This window comes from Haemorhous mexicanus, chromosome Z (assembly GCF_027477595.1).
Source record: "Haemorhous mexicanus isolate bHaeMex1 chromosome Z, bHaeMex1.pri, whole genome shotgun sequence".
Taxonomy (NCBI): Eukaryota; Metazoa; Chordata; class Aves; order Passeriformes; family Fringillidae; genus Haemorhous; species Haemorhous mexicanus.
Window position 1 is genome coordinate 60,620,683 of NC_082381.1, and position 15,566 is coordinate 60,636,248.

The 15,566-nt window shown below is 38.8% G+C and overlaps 1 protein-coding gene across 4 annotated transcripts in view; it reads right to left on the reverse strand.

The window, feature by feature from the left end:
* The window catches only part of KDM4C (lysine demethylase 4C), a 247,259-nt gene that overhangs the window by 6,376 nt on the left and 225,317 nt on the right, over positions 1–15,566 (reverse strand). For all 4 annotated transcript variants that reach the window (XM_059873485.1, XM_059873486.1, XM_059873487.1 and 1 more), the window contains one exon: positions 212–331. In XM_059873485.1, coding sequence (XP_059729468.1) covers positions 212–331 — 120 coding nt within the window. The remainder of the gene's footprint in view (positions 1–211; positions 332–15,566) is intronic.

Below are 15,566 nucleotides of genomic sequence, written 5' to 3' on the forward strand. Positions count from 1 at the left end.
GAAACTTCTCTCCCAAACAGTGCCCAGCACTTGCTACCAGGTTAGAAAGTTTTACATATTAGTTAAAAGTGTGGCTACACTTACAATAAGAATTCACACTCCAGCCTTCTTCCTTTCAAAGTGTGGCTGGCCACTCCAATGCTAGAGCCAAAGGAGCAATTTACAATAAAGACATTCTAGCAAGCGTGTGGTAATAAACATAAATACTCACCTGATACATGTGAGCTGTATTTGTTCCCAGATACTTTGCACCATACAGTTTTCCATCAGGCCATTTCACTTGGACAACCTCTCCCTCTGCAGGTGGACCCAGCCTTAGGCAATCTCTGCTCTATTCAAAAGGAAGATGGATTCTCAAATCAGTGAGTGAACCACTGCACTGAAATTACCAGTAAGATGCTTTTACAACTCGGTAATTGGAAAAGATTTATTACCATGAGTGTTTCAAGTTTTATAATCCTGCTAACAGGCTAATGCTAATGTTCGCCCTTATGAAAATTAAATACTGACCAGAGAAACACTCTTTACAGCTTGATGCTGCATTGGCAAGACAACATATGCATAAATCAGATAGCTATCAGCAACTGTGATACACTTCAACCAAAATTAATTTCTAACACACATTGAAAATAAGGATCACTAAAGTGCAATTGCATATGTGCAACACCTTCTCTTTTACATATCCAAGTAATTCATGTTTTGTTAACCACAGCACATTTTTTGCTGGATGCTATCTTTGCTGACTGAAACATACATGGATCAAACCATAAATGCCAATGAGTTTTTTGCGTAGCTGATGGAGAAACACTAAAAGAATCCAAATGCTTGCGAAATAATATTAGGGGGAAATATTTTTTTCCATGGGATATAAAAGCATTTTTGTTCCCATGGTTTGGTCAACTTTTGTGCCTGACTTGTTGAGCATGTCAGAGCATCAGTAGCTGCAGCATGTTCTTGTAATGGTTTCTTTTGTCCCTATGTCTCAGTATGATCTAAATGACTCATTTTCAGAGCATGGCAACCATACACTTGTAACAGCAGGTGCTCACATGAGGAAATAAGACAAAGAATACAAAAATGATGTGACACATCTGGGCTCTCCAATTCTCTGTTCAAATCCTCACTCCAACAAAGGCATCTCTACTTCATAGTGACTACATCACAAGACCTGTCATGTAAATTAATGCTAATTGAGTGGTATTCTCCTGGGTGTGAGAGAACTTATTCAGTGATTACATTACCTGAGCTCCTAAGTGGTCTACAGTGGGAAGAGAGAAGATAAAGACAAGGACTCAGGTATACAGCCTCAGTGACAGGACCTGGCGCTATCTCAGGTTGCCACAATAGTATCACTGTTTTCTTAGATTTATGTAGAAAAACTTAAAAAAAAAATTGTGCCTTGAGTTGAACAATTCACTTCCAACAGAGGCTAATGATCATCATGACAAAGAAAATATGGGAGCAAAAATGCACTCCAGTGATCCTCACTTGGACATTATCTTGATGTAATACCATTCTAGCCAAATCCAACCTTTATAAACTGATTTTTATCACACGTATCTTAATCCATGAGATTGATTCAACATGGGATAAAAGAAATTAAAAGCTGGATTTTCACAGAAACACTTCCCTGCACGACAATACTGTCTCTGTCACCCCTCAGGTGTTGTGCAAAAGGCTTTAAAATATGCCCTTGTGTTTGCCTGGCAAAGGTTGCTGTGATAAACACAGAAAGAAATATCCTTTCAACGTCATCATACATTTGGAATAGGTGGAATTACTGTATTACCCTTCTCAATATTTTCAGGAGAGGCACGAAGAAAGGGGAAAGGATGGCTGTTGCAGTAGAATAATTATGACTTTGCAGGGGACAGGGATTACTAAATGCTACCATGGCTCCGACCATAAATTAAATTAGACTATGTTCTTGGTTGTTCTCTTCTCAGTGATGACTGTCAAAATGGTTATTGTCATTATGATACTTCTTCCGCTATCTATTTATTGCAAAAGTGCAAAAAAGGAGTCTTGGCTAAGTGTCTTGAATGAACTTTTAAAATGCATCATGGAATGGAATAAATTTCCTGAAAACAAACAAACTAACAACAATGTCAAGCCTAACATTAATTTTCCAAGAACAAAAGCCCAGCATGAATTACTCCCTTTGCAACTTCCACAAGAAAAAAAAGCTCATGGACTCTAGGATAGTTAATGGAATTGCTCATTTGGAAAATTAGAGTCCTCATGCAAATAACTAGACAAATGACAACCTCATTTTTCATGTATCATCACAATGTCTTAGTCTATGGAACAATATTTGGTAAATTGGTACTAGTTTTTATTCATTCCTAACAGAACTTCTACCTTTTATTTTCACAGGATCATAACCATTTGAGATTCTCTTTTTACTGCACAAATAATTCTTAAAATTTATTTTTCTTGGGAATGATAAGACCCATTTCTTAGACTGACAAAATCGCAAAAATGCAACCTCACTTTTTTCTCATGTAACAAAAAGTCAGACAGCATATGGTTGGTATAGCAATCCTTCAACATCCCCATACAGCTGTAAATAACATACAGTGTGGGCTCAATCTACATTCAGCTTATAAACCATGCACATTTCCCATACAATTACATAATGTATTACCTTCTTTATAGAAATGGACAAAGCATCCCCATCTGTACTCAAAATACAATTCACTTACAGGTCCAGTTTCACATTCCTGCTTTTGCACAGCTCAAAGCTCCAACTCCAACCATGACTAGCTGTCTCTAAAGATGAATGCTTCAAGGCCTCCCTGGGCCATTAATCCAAGCATTCAACCACTCTCACAGTGAAAGAGTATTTTCTTAAGTGAAGAAAAATCCTGTGTTGAGAGATTTCCTGTATTTCAGCTGGTACCTGATGTCTTTCTTCCTGTCATTCTGCATCACCAAGAAGTGTGTGGCTTCATCCTCTTTACTTCCCACATCAAACGTTGACACATTTGGACGAGATCTTTCTGAATCTACTGCTCTCCTGAACAGTCCCAGTTCTGTCAGTTCCCTCATATCACAGATGCTTCAGTTCCTCCCACCACTTTCATATCCTTTTACCATATTTGTTCCTCTATGTCCACAGCCTTCTTGTGCAGTTAAGACTATAATTAGACACATTACTGGAGATATGGTCTCCCCACTGTTAGGTTTACAGCTATTCAAAAAGACACTTCAAGAGCATAACCTGAAAGTAATAATAATAATAATAATAATAATAATAATAATAAAAATTTTGAAAGTTTTCGTGTTTATTAAAGGTAGTACTTTCTGAGTTTAGAAAACATTTATTTTGGAATTCATTATATACACTAAACTAAAACAGTAAGCAATCTATTTGCAATAGATGTTGGAAATCCATTTTGAAATACTGGAGTTGTCTTCTATGCTGTCATGAAGGAATTCACATGCAAAGCACTGCAGATAAAGAAGACATTTTTTTCTATTTTTCTTCTGATATTCTGGTTTTTTACCAGAGAGGTTGGTTTGATTTATTAAGGCCGGACACAGAATTTGCAAGTAACAAATCCAGTGGCAGTGGCAGGTGATGGTTCACACAGACTGGGAACTGTGGAGTCACACTAATAAAATAGAAGGAAGACTGAACCTGAAGCATGCACTGGAATCCAGAAGCTTAAAATGTTGCAATTGTGACACTTGAATAAAATATCTTCAAATACATTTAAATGCATTCCTAAATTATGGCAAAGAGGTATAGATATTCTGGTCTAAGATGAACTTACTAACTATTGAGACTATTCTTCTAAGCTATCAAAAACTGATGTACCTTGGATGCCTACAATTTTATTCAACAATGTTCCCCTGATTATTTGGTTATTAAATCAGCAATCTCAAACTCAATAATTTTTTTTTAAAATTGCAAGAGTATAAGAGCCTTTGACTTCTTTTAGATTTCATCCAAAGGAGCCAACTGAAAACAAGTATCTACCACCTGAACCTCTATATGGGCTTGCAGGATCAGTGTTCCTTTCACTGTAAGCCATACACTGGTTTGATTCCACCTGATGAACTTGAAAAGGTACTGTCTATGAGCCCTGGTGATATGCAACTTAGAGTCCAGAGGGAAATAGCTGGTGCTTTTCCCAAGCCACTCTCTATCATATTTGAAAATTCAGAGTAGTCAGACAAAGTACTTGGCAACTGTAAAAGGAAACATCTCTCCTATTTTTCAAATGAGGAGAAAGTAGAGTCAGGAAAATACAGAGCTTTGAGCTTCATCTCTGTGCATAAGACGATCATGGACCAGATCTTCATGGAAGACGTATTAAGGCACATGCAAGACAAGGAGGTGAGCCAAGACAGCCAGCATGGCTTCGCTAAGGGCAAATAATGCCTGACTGATCTAGATGCCTTCTTTGATGGTGTCCTCGTTCTGACCAGGACAGGGTTAATTTTTGCAGTAGTGAGGAGGGGCCATGAATAGGGCCTGGAGGTTATTCTATACCACATCATGTCATTGCTAGGCACAGAGAAAGAGACTCTCTTCTGTGGAGAAGGAGTTCAGTCAGTGTGGCACAGGAAGCTGCCTGGTCTCCCCTAGTCTACTGCTGAGGAGGGCACTGGTCATGGTATCTCAAAAACTTGTTTAAAAATAGGACAATGTGGCTAATATAGCATCTTTTATGGGAGATATAAACCCAACAGTATACAAATGTTTAAACTTGCTGCAGAAAACAATAATATTCTAATAGAAAATCACCAGCACTAGTCCATTCAAATCAGGGGTCCATTACATCACCTGCTTCTTGTTAATTGCTTGGATAATAGGTGATTCCACCCTAACACAAGAGAGCATTCATGAGTTGTGATGATGAAGATCCCCAACTTGATCCTGCAATTGACAACTTAGACTAGTGTGCTTGCTTTCAAAGCTGCTTTTTGCCTCCCCCTCATGCATAAGCATTCTGTAGAAGGTCTCCTATCAGAATGAATAATATCAATATTCATTTTGATCAGATCAGAGTGGGAGATCAGGAAACTCAGTTCTCACATCTGTGCTCTTACAGTGAGCTTACTAGGGGAGAAAATAATAAAACATTACAAGGTAAAAAACATTTGCAATCCATAAGTAGAAAGTCTGAAGACCTTTCTCTAAAGCTAATGAACATTTTCCTGAGACATTTTCCTGAACATAGCTCTAAAAATTCATATATATAAAACAACCCCAATACAATAAATATTAACTTTTCTTTTCCTATGCAAGAAAGAGAAGGCCAACAAAAGATGGAAAGATGTTGAAGAAAAAAAAATATGGTATACAGTATTAAATGTGAATATTCTCTGCAAGTGGTTCCCTCTTGACGATTATTCATATTCACCACTAACTCATCTGAATAAGCATACATTTTTTCCCTATTGTGTTAGGATAATGCAACTTCCTTTTTCATGGGGGTGGAGGAAGCCACAGAGGCTGCTTCTGAGAGAGAAGCTCATCAGCACTACTATGTCCAGCAGAGGCAATCCCTAAAGGCTCTGACGACTGACACATTGGCTGTACCAAACAGAGAAGTTAGCAACACCTCTGTGATGACATATTTAAGAAGGAAAAAAGGCATGCAATTCCTCTTCCTCCCTCTCCTTGGAGGGGTGCAGGAGGGCCACCAGCTCCCTTCCTAGCCATGCGGCCAGGGGCCAGCCTGGTGCTGCAAGTAGCCCCGAGACTGAGGCTGGGAACAGCCAAGGCCAGAAGCGGCTGCTGCCATCCCAGTCTGCAAGTGGCCACGTGGCCAGGATGCCCGACTGGCACCAGGAGCCATGTGGCGGCTGCCATCCCAGCATGGCTCGCAATTAACTTTACTCTCTCAGCCACTTGTGCTGTGCTGTGGACAAAAAGGGCAGAAGCGGCAGCAGCAGCTTTTCCTTTTCAATGGCCCACATGAGGAAAGGCACTGAATGGAGCCGGCACCACGGCAGCTGGGACAGTTCCTGCGGCACTGGCAGGGACCAATGACCAGCAATGAGAAACAATTCCCCAATGTAGAGCCCAGTCAGGATCAACCTTTCAGTGTTGCAGAACTCTATAGAAACTTTCCATTTGATACAACTTGGGAATAAATGAACCTGTGGACAGCAATTCTCTCCCAAGTGAGAAAAAAGGAAAAGGTGAAAACACGCGGGGAGCACAACATGGTGACTAAGGCTGGTGAAAAGGAGGGAGGGGTAGGAGGAGGTGCGCTGGGTGTTGTAGCTGAGATTCTTCTGCAAGCCATGGTGAGGACTATAACCCAACAGACTGTTTCCCTGTAGTTCATAAAGTGCTTGGGGGGATGCAGCATTCACCTGCAGCCCATGAGAAAAATGTATTCACACTGGAGTGTGTGGATGCTGAAAAGCTGCAATCTGGTGAGAGTCATGAACAGAGAGAGAGAAAACCCTTGCTTCCAGAGATAGAGGAAGAGGACCCTTGCTTTTACACTAGAACAGCTCATCCTTAAAAACTATACCCTGTGAACTAATGGCCCAAGAAAACAACAGTTGTGGGAAAACTGCTTTGCCCATAGGAGGGACTCACGTTACAGCAGGTTGGGCAGGACTGCTACTCATGAAAATTAGAACCACGTTGGAGAAATTCATAGAAAACTGTCTCCTGTGGGAAGGATCCCACAGCATAGCAAAAGAGACTCCTCTCCCTAAGTGAACTGAAAGAAGATTTTCAGAAGTGACTGACTGAAAACCCCATATTTGTCTCCCTGCACTATCGGTGGGAGAGAAAAAATGTTTGGGGGGGGAAAGTGTTCTAAATGTTTATTTCAATTTTCATCATCCTCTTTTAATTCTATCAATTAATTTTTTCTTTCCATCTTTTAAGTTTTTGAGCCTGTGTTGCCCTTAAAGTTTTTTCTTCACAATCCTTACCTCAACTCATGAACCCTCTTTCCTTTAATTTTTGTTCTTCTTTCCTCTGCTCGACTATAGCAGAACAGAATGAGTGAATGATTTTTCATGGGTACACTGGCATTTAGCCAATGTCAAACCCATGACATTTATATCACTATCTAGAAACATGAGGTTTACATTCAACAACTGGCATAACTTTAAAGTAAATTTTTAGACAGGTAGAATAATCTCCTCTTTTTCTAAACCACTTAATTCTTTAGGAACGAGTTAAGTAATTGTCAAATCTACCATATCAGTAACATTCTTCTACCCATTTCCCAGGGGGATGACTCTACAAAATCCGTAACACAGAGCAGTCAACTGTCATCAAGCATTAACTAAGACAGAAATCAAATCTGGCTGGCACCTCTGTCTTCAGGAATGTTTTAACTGAGCAATCCCAATCCTGTGAACAACCTCAGGAGCTGCTGCTTTATCTTCCTCAATATTAATAGAACTGTTTATCTGTTTAACTGGTAGACACTGCACTGAGTTTGCTATTTTTCAAATCATTCTGGTTTAGACTGTAACCAAAATAAATTATTTTTGTTTGTTTAAATTGTATTCAAATTGTGGTATTTTCCTCAGTGTCCCCTAGCAAACATTTCTGAGTCTCCTTGACACTCCTGGCTTTCACTTCCTGATTTTCTTTGTTTCAAAAACAAGGTACAAAATGCTCCACTGTTTATTGAAATTGTTGTCAAATACCACTGATGGTATAATTGACATAAACAACACAGGTTAAAAGTGGTTATGTGTGACTCTTGCAACAGGTTTTGTGAACTAGTACAAACTTCTAATCTGTTTTCTGCTGTATGGCATTGTAAACATAGTAAGAGAATAAAATATACAGAAATTAAATAAATTATTTCACTTAGAATAAAAATATTAGAATAAAAATACAGAGCCTGACTGGGAATATTTTTCCTGAGATGCTATGAGTTTAAAGATGGTTGAAACCATCTTAGCTTAAATACAGTATTTGTAAAAATTATTGTAGCTGAATGCATTTCTCATCTTTCAAAGTCACTCATTATTTCTGTATCATATGACACCATAACCCTCTAGGAAGACATATTTCAATCACTCAACAGCAGTTTTCCAGAAAGACTGTGTAAGAATCCATTTCATAGTGCTGCCACAGCTTTCTGTATTAGAAAGTTCTTCCAACTTTCTAACAGTATGTTCTTCTCCATGCAATCAAGCAAGATGGAACGGCAAAAGGCAGAGGTAAGCAGAAGCCTGGCTTCAGCCCTATAGTGTGCCTGGTGAAACAGATCCTTTCTGTATTGTTCCACCCCTGCTGCAGAGGGGCCATGGCACAATATTTTAATCCTCCTCCTGGCAGACTGAAAGCTCATAATCTAGCCCTGAGGTTGCAAAGATCAAAGAGAAGCAGATATTGAAAAGACTGACTAGAGAAAACTCAGATTCTGTAATTGCACTAAACTTGACTTTCCTATTTATCTACATAATATTTTTACTCTAAATCATGCTGTGTTCATAAATTTATACATATTGTTAGAATCAATCAGAGAAATAGAAATTGTTCATTTTCTGTCATCCCCTGCGTTTCTTAAATAGCTAAGAATAGTTCAGATCTTACTGTTAGTCTATCTAACCACAATTTGCAGAGAGAAAGCCATTGTATTGACTTTTATCCTAGAAATGTCATGGTTTCTGAAAAATAACTTTAATTTAATGCACAGTGTCCAAAACTCAAAACACCAAAAACCTCTGTCCTCTTATATTTGAGAAACTGAAATGCACTTTACAGCAAACTGAATTCATAACACATTCATTTCAATTTAAAACAAATTAGTATGCCTCTGTTAATCACAAAATTAACAGTAACTTCTCACAACACAGACAAAACATGCTAAGCACATCTGATTTTCACTGGTAAGACTTCAAGTGAGTTTCTAGTCCCTAGATTTTAAACATGAAAAACGGCCTGATTATTTGGCTTTTGCACAGAAATAGTCCTCATGGTTACTCCATCTGAACTGCAGGACTAGCTATTAAATTTTCCCCTTAAATTAGGACCTGAGTTAAATTTACTATCCTACCTCATTGCTACTAGGGTACACATAATTAGATAGTGCTCCCTGTACCAACAAAAACCAGATGAACATCAGGAAGTGGCCTTTCCAAGGCCATTCTGCAAAAGAACTTCCAAATTTTCTTCTCTGCCTACATTCTTTCAGCTAATATCAACTTTCAACACGAATGCTAGTGATTAAGCTTCAACAGTCCCGCTCACTGGTGATTGTTTCATAAAAGGAGCATGACTAATGCAATTACAACCAATACCTCCAATTTAGAAAAGCTGATCATACAGAAAAATACCACATCACAACTGCAAACACTGAATATATCTACCAACACCATTAAAGTGCAAGTGGAGAAACAAATTGTGGAAAATCTCTGAAACAACCACTAATCTCAATAGACTGTCGAACTGTTTCTCTTTCCAAAGCTGATAGGATATACTAGTTGATGCAAATTTTTAGAAACACAGAATTAGGTCTCATATGTTCCAAGACAATTTGAATGGAAAGGAGAGTGGTAGCTAATTTGTCACAGTCAGATTTTTATCTAAACAGGAACAGCAATTTACACAGTGCATTAGCATTTGAAAGAGAAGGCCTGATTCCCAGGAGTGCAGTTCCGGGTTTGAATTGGTATAAATTCAGTGAAATCACCAGATTAACAGAATAGTTACTGTAATTCAACAAATTTAGCTTTGAATCGCAAAATGGGAGTATAAAAATACTTTAAATGGACGTATAATATGTTGTCTTTACAATATTACTGAATGTTCTCCTACGAAGCGAATACATCCTTTACAAAAGAAAACTGGAATATAAACGGGACCATGCATTCTCACATAAATCTAAAAATGTCTTATTTTCTATCCAGCTTAGAAAGTTACTATTTTAACCATTGCATTGCCTTTCAGTGAAGTGTTAATAATAATAATTAGCATTATACATCATGTATAATGCTTATTGATAGACACAGAATTGCCCAGAAGACAACAAACTCAAACCACTGGAGAACGCGACTGAGGATGTCCAGGGTCATACTGGGCATCACAATAAGGCACAGTAGAGAGGACACTAAAGGGCACAATACACTCTTATGGGTCAAAACTGAGTGTCAGCAGGAGGAAGCTGAAGTTGCCATGGACACCCAGATGTCTAATTAGCTACGAGCAACAAGGCTTCTGTAGTGCAGCAGAAAATCCTATCTTATGCTTAGACCAAAGTCAGATGAGACTGAATGCTACACTAGTGCTTCCTATCCTGCCCACCTGTGTACTTGCTCCCTGTAAATCTGTTACAGTCACATAAGTACAAAGTCCAGATCATGTGCTGCTCCCGCCCCCTCCTTATGCAACACAGACACAAAGGAAAATATGAGTCTTCCAACACTTCCTCCTCTGACCACCGGTAAGTCTGGTAATAACCTTCTTCTGCACAACGGTATTGTAAACTAACAGATGAAAAAATTCTGCAATTCCTGGCTTTCCTCAGAAAAGAAGAGGGAGGTGAAATAACACTCCTATCCCAATCCCAGCAGTCCCACCTCATCTCAAAGATTCATGTGCAAATTCTAGTGATTTCACCATGCTCCATAGGCTCATCACAGCTGTACTCATTGTGGTCCTGGACAAGGACACACACTGTCTTTGCAAACATAAGAAATGTTTTAATATATTTCTTTCTCTCACCTGCCTCACTGCAAAGTCAGCCATCTTAACATGATCTGCAAAGTAATGATTTATCTTCCATTTTGTTTCTCCTACAAGGCATTATACATTACCTCTCCTGTGAGGCATTACCTTCAACTCATCAAACATCATTATTGTTAAGGATCCATAAAGCATTTCATCATAAAGTGGAAAGGCTATTCTACAAGGAAATGGTACAAAGATAATACTTCTATTTGAGGCTTTAATTTGCCTATAATCTGTTCAATATTCATTTTTTATGCTTATCTATTAAGTTGCCTGTCTTTCTGCTGTAATAGGAAACAAAAAAGCAAGAGCAACAGAAAAATTATTCATGTTCTCCATAATAAAGTGAAATTGACTCACTTAAATCAAGAGTTATAGTACTGTACAACAAGTTTTAGATTAAAATAAGACTACTACATCTGTTGATGCCTTGTAGCTCCAAAAGTTAAAAAGTGGAAAAAAAACCTTCCATCTGCAGCCTTAGACCTTAGGTTTTGGTTTTGAAATAGCTTGATTTTAACTTACTAAGACCACAGTTTTCAAAACAGGAATTAATTTGTATTGGTATTCAGAAGATGCAAACGATTATTCACATGTAAAAAACATACCATTCTGTGTATAAGCATTTGTAAATCTAGTGAAAAAGTTCACAATAACAAAAATGTGTTAAAATAAATTTTCCCTATTCACAAACTCAATGTAAATTCTTCATAACATATATAAATATTAAAATTATTGGAGTATTTCACGGAACAAGAATGTAAAATCCTATACAATCTCTACAAATCCATCAAGCCAGAAAAAGAAACCTAAGTTTTTTCTGAGCTATGTCATGCAGCTCTCAAATTTGCTTTCCAAAATTTTTCAGAATTACTTGTCAACAATCACATCATACAACTTGCTGAGTAGTGAGTTCAATTACACAGCAGTATTGTAATGTTGCAAAAAACAATTGTACCAGCCCAACATGAATTGCACATTATTCAGTTAATACACTCAATGTCACAGTTAAGAAACCTTTTAGAAAGTTGCTAAACAAATTATAATTCATTATGTCTTTTTTCACACAACATAAAAACAACTCCCACAACTTTTGACTAAGTTTATACCAAATGCAATCTAGCCTCTTGCTACCTTCAGAAATTAATTACATTCCTACTTCGCCTTCTCAGAAACTGCTGGCGATGGCAGTAATGGAGTGCACCCAAAATCTATGGATTGCCCAGAAAATGTGCAAATTCTGCCATTCTAATTTCCTTACCAATTTTTACAGATTTACATGCCATTATATTAAAACTTTAACAATAAGCAATTATTGTATGCCAGCAGATCTTTCACAAAGATGCAACAAACATTACTATTTAAAACTTTGATTTGAACAGGTAGACAAGCAGAAAAGAGTTGTCAGAAGACATAAAGAGAGAAAGGTATACAGAAGAGAAATCACTATGAAAAAATGCTGGAATGCTAGTCAGGAATTCAGTCATGTATAATGGCAGAGAAGGTTGATCGAAGAAAAGTAACATGTGTCTTCTTTGTAAGACAGATTGTCAGAAGAACACAGCCCCTAGTATTTCCCTTGGGAATTACCAGGCTAGAATCAAAACTTCTGGTTTTTTACATACAGGTGGGCATTGAATAGGCTCTCGAGACTTACACGCTAGCCCAGTATCTCAAAATGTCTATTGTTCAAGAACTATGGTTTTTCAAAAGCAGAGGCAAAAGTATTAACATAACAGATACTGAGAAGCTGACTATCACAAATGCAGACACACACTTCCTGCACCAGTGGAAGTCAGTAGTCACAGTCAAAGTCATTAGAGAGAAATTCCTGAAAAAAAGTAAGGTTTTGTTCTGGAACTACATCCTGAGCACTGACAATCAGAGATCTCAAAAGTGAGCTACCTTTTCTAATCTGCACATGCAAAAAGTCCCACCAAAATAACTGCACATTATAGTCTTCAACTAGTATTCCCTTTAGCTAGCCTGGAGGAAATAATTTTTTGAAAAACTGTCCAGCTAAATCCCGTTTGTTCTGCATCTCAAAGGAGGATGAAGTTAATATGTTCTGTTTCTCTTTTATCTAATAATACACAATTGTTTTGGGAAAATCTGTATTCATCATAACTCATTCACCTGAAAATTACACCAATTAGTTCACCTTGTCTTAGGTAATTATTAAGGCTATAAATGCCTTCAGAGTTTCAAACCCCTGTGAGGGGTATGTAGGCCAGGAAGGATCACGCAAAATCTCAGTAAGTCCATGATAAAAGCAGATAGAATTGGCAGCTTTGCATGCACAGAGTATAGAGAATGTGTATACAGTAGAGTGCATATACAACAGAGTGTGGGTCATATGATATTAAAACTTTTACTTAATAATTTTGTAGGATATGAAGTGATCATATGTTGCCTGGGATAGTAGAGGATTGCAAAGAAATCCTTCACTTAAAAAAGTTGTGGGTTATTTCATTAACAGATTATTAAACTCCATTGCTATCACACTGACAGGTTTCTCTTCAAATACTAGTAACTAAAATGAGGAGCTTTTCCTGTTCTTTTTATTTTAACAAAGAAAACAGGGAATAACAATTTTAGATGCTGTAAAATCTAGGTGCACACAATAAGAAATTGTAGCCTTTGTAATAATGTCAGTAAAGTACTTTGGTTGTCAGAGTTCTCAAGAGCCCCATTCCTCTCTCTCCTGAGAGTGGCAAATTTAAAGTACTGATAGACAAAGAAAGACAGAGTTTAATCTCCTCATTTTCTCTTCACAGTGAGGGCTTTCTTAGGTCCTCAGCTGGAGGAAGGTACTTGAAATAAGTATCAACAAAATTCTGTTAAGGATTCAGGTACCACTACTGGTATGTTAAAAAATTCACTGCTTAGTGGTGCTTTTTCTATGCTTGATTTTTTTCTCAAGATAAGGTGGCATCCACTTAAAAAGAACTAGTAGACAAAAAAAAAATGAAGGAAAATGTTGGATGGAGCAATGTGATACATACAAAAATGAACTGAAATTATCTCTGGACAGAGAGATCTAGCTGGAGCTCAGGAAAGAAAGGAGAGTTTATCACCTTAACAAGAAGAGGCAGCCAGCTCAGAAAAACTACAAGGATGTTGTGAGGTTATGCAGCGAGAAAATCAGAAGGACCAAAGCTCAGCTAGAATGTAATCTGTCTACTGCTATAAAAGACAATGAAAAATGTTTCTGTAAACATTCATACCAAAAGTAAGGCTAAAAAGAATCTCCATCCTTAACTGGATGCTGTGGGAAAACTTAATGACAAAGAATGAGGAAAATACTGAAGTACTTAAATGCTTGCTCTGCTTCAGTCTTTAATACCAGTTGCTCTGTGAGAACCAGCCCCTTGAGCTTGAAGACAGGGATAGGGTGCAGAATGAAGCCTCAACAACACAATAGGAAATGGTCAGCAACCTACTACACCACTTAGACACACACAAATCTATGGGACTGGGTGGGATCCACCCAGGGGTACTGAGGGAGCTGGTGGAAGAGCTTGCTGAGCCACGTTGCATCATTTACTAGCAGTTCAGGCTAACTTGGGAGGTCCCAGTTGAATGGAGGTTGAAAAATGTTACACGCATCTTCAAGGTGGGTCAAAATGTGAAATCAGGTAACTACAGACCTGTCATATTGAGTGCCAGGGGAAGTGGCACCTTCCCTCAGTGCCAAGGAAAGTCATGGAGTAGATCATCACAAGTGTCATCAAACAGCATGTGCAGTACAATGACACAATGAGGCTCAGCCAGCAGTGGTTTGTGAAAGGCAGGTGCTGCTCCATCAACAGGATCTCCTTCTGTAACAAGGTGACAAGCTTAGTAGATAAGGAAAAGGGGGTATATGCTGTCTGCCCGGACTTTCATAAAGCTTTTAATGGCATTTTACACAGCATTTCCCTGGAGAAACTGTGTTTCTGTGGCTTGGACACTTTTGTCACTGGGTAAAAAACCTTCTGGAAATCTAGGCTTAAAGTAGTACATCCATCTGGGAGCTAGAAGTCAGTGGTGGTCCCCAGGGCACAGTACTGGGGCCAGTTCTGTTCAATAATTTCACTGATGACCTGGACAACAGGATCAAATGAATGGTCAGTCATTTTACGTGACTGCAAAATACCAATTTGGGTGGGAGTGTTGATCTGCTGGAGGGAAGATTCTGTGATTCTGTAAGGCTCTGCAAAGGGAACTGGAATCTGGACAGGCTGTATCAATGGGCCAAGGCCTGTGGTGCGAGGTTCAATCACAGTAAGTGCTGGGTCCTGCCCTTGAGTCACAGCAACCCCAGGCAGCATTCCAGGTGTGTAGAAGGCCAATGGCATCCTGGCCTGTACCAGCAATAGCATGGTCAGCAGGAGCAGGGCAGGGATGGTTCCCTTGTACTCAGCACTGGTGAGGCCACACCTCAAATCATGTGTTCAGTTTTGGGCCCCTCGCTCCAAGAGAGACACTGAGGTGCTGGAGTGTGTCCAGAGAATGGCAATGGAGCTGGTGAAGGACCTGAAGTACAAGTCTTGTGAGGACTGGCTGAGGAAGCTGGGGGTGTTTAGCCTGGAAAAAAGGAGGCTCGGGGTGACCTTATTACTCTACAATTGCCTAAAAGGAGGCTATAGGCCAGGCGCAAGTTGGTCTTTTGTCCCAGGCAACTAGTGCTGCCTTGTGAGATGTGATCTGAGATGTGAGAAAATGGCCTCAGGCTGCCCTAGTGAAGGTTTAGATTGGAAATGATGAAAAATTTCATCAAAAGAGTTATTTAGCACTGGAAGTGGCTGTGGAAGGATAGAATGTAAGAAAATAAAGATAGTGCAGAAGGCAGTCTCACATCTGAGGAGTTGCAGCGGTACTAATCACCAAAGAATAGGAACAGGCCTGC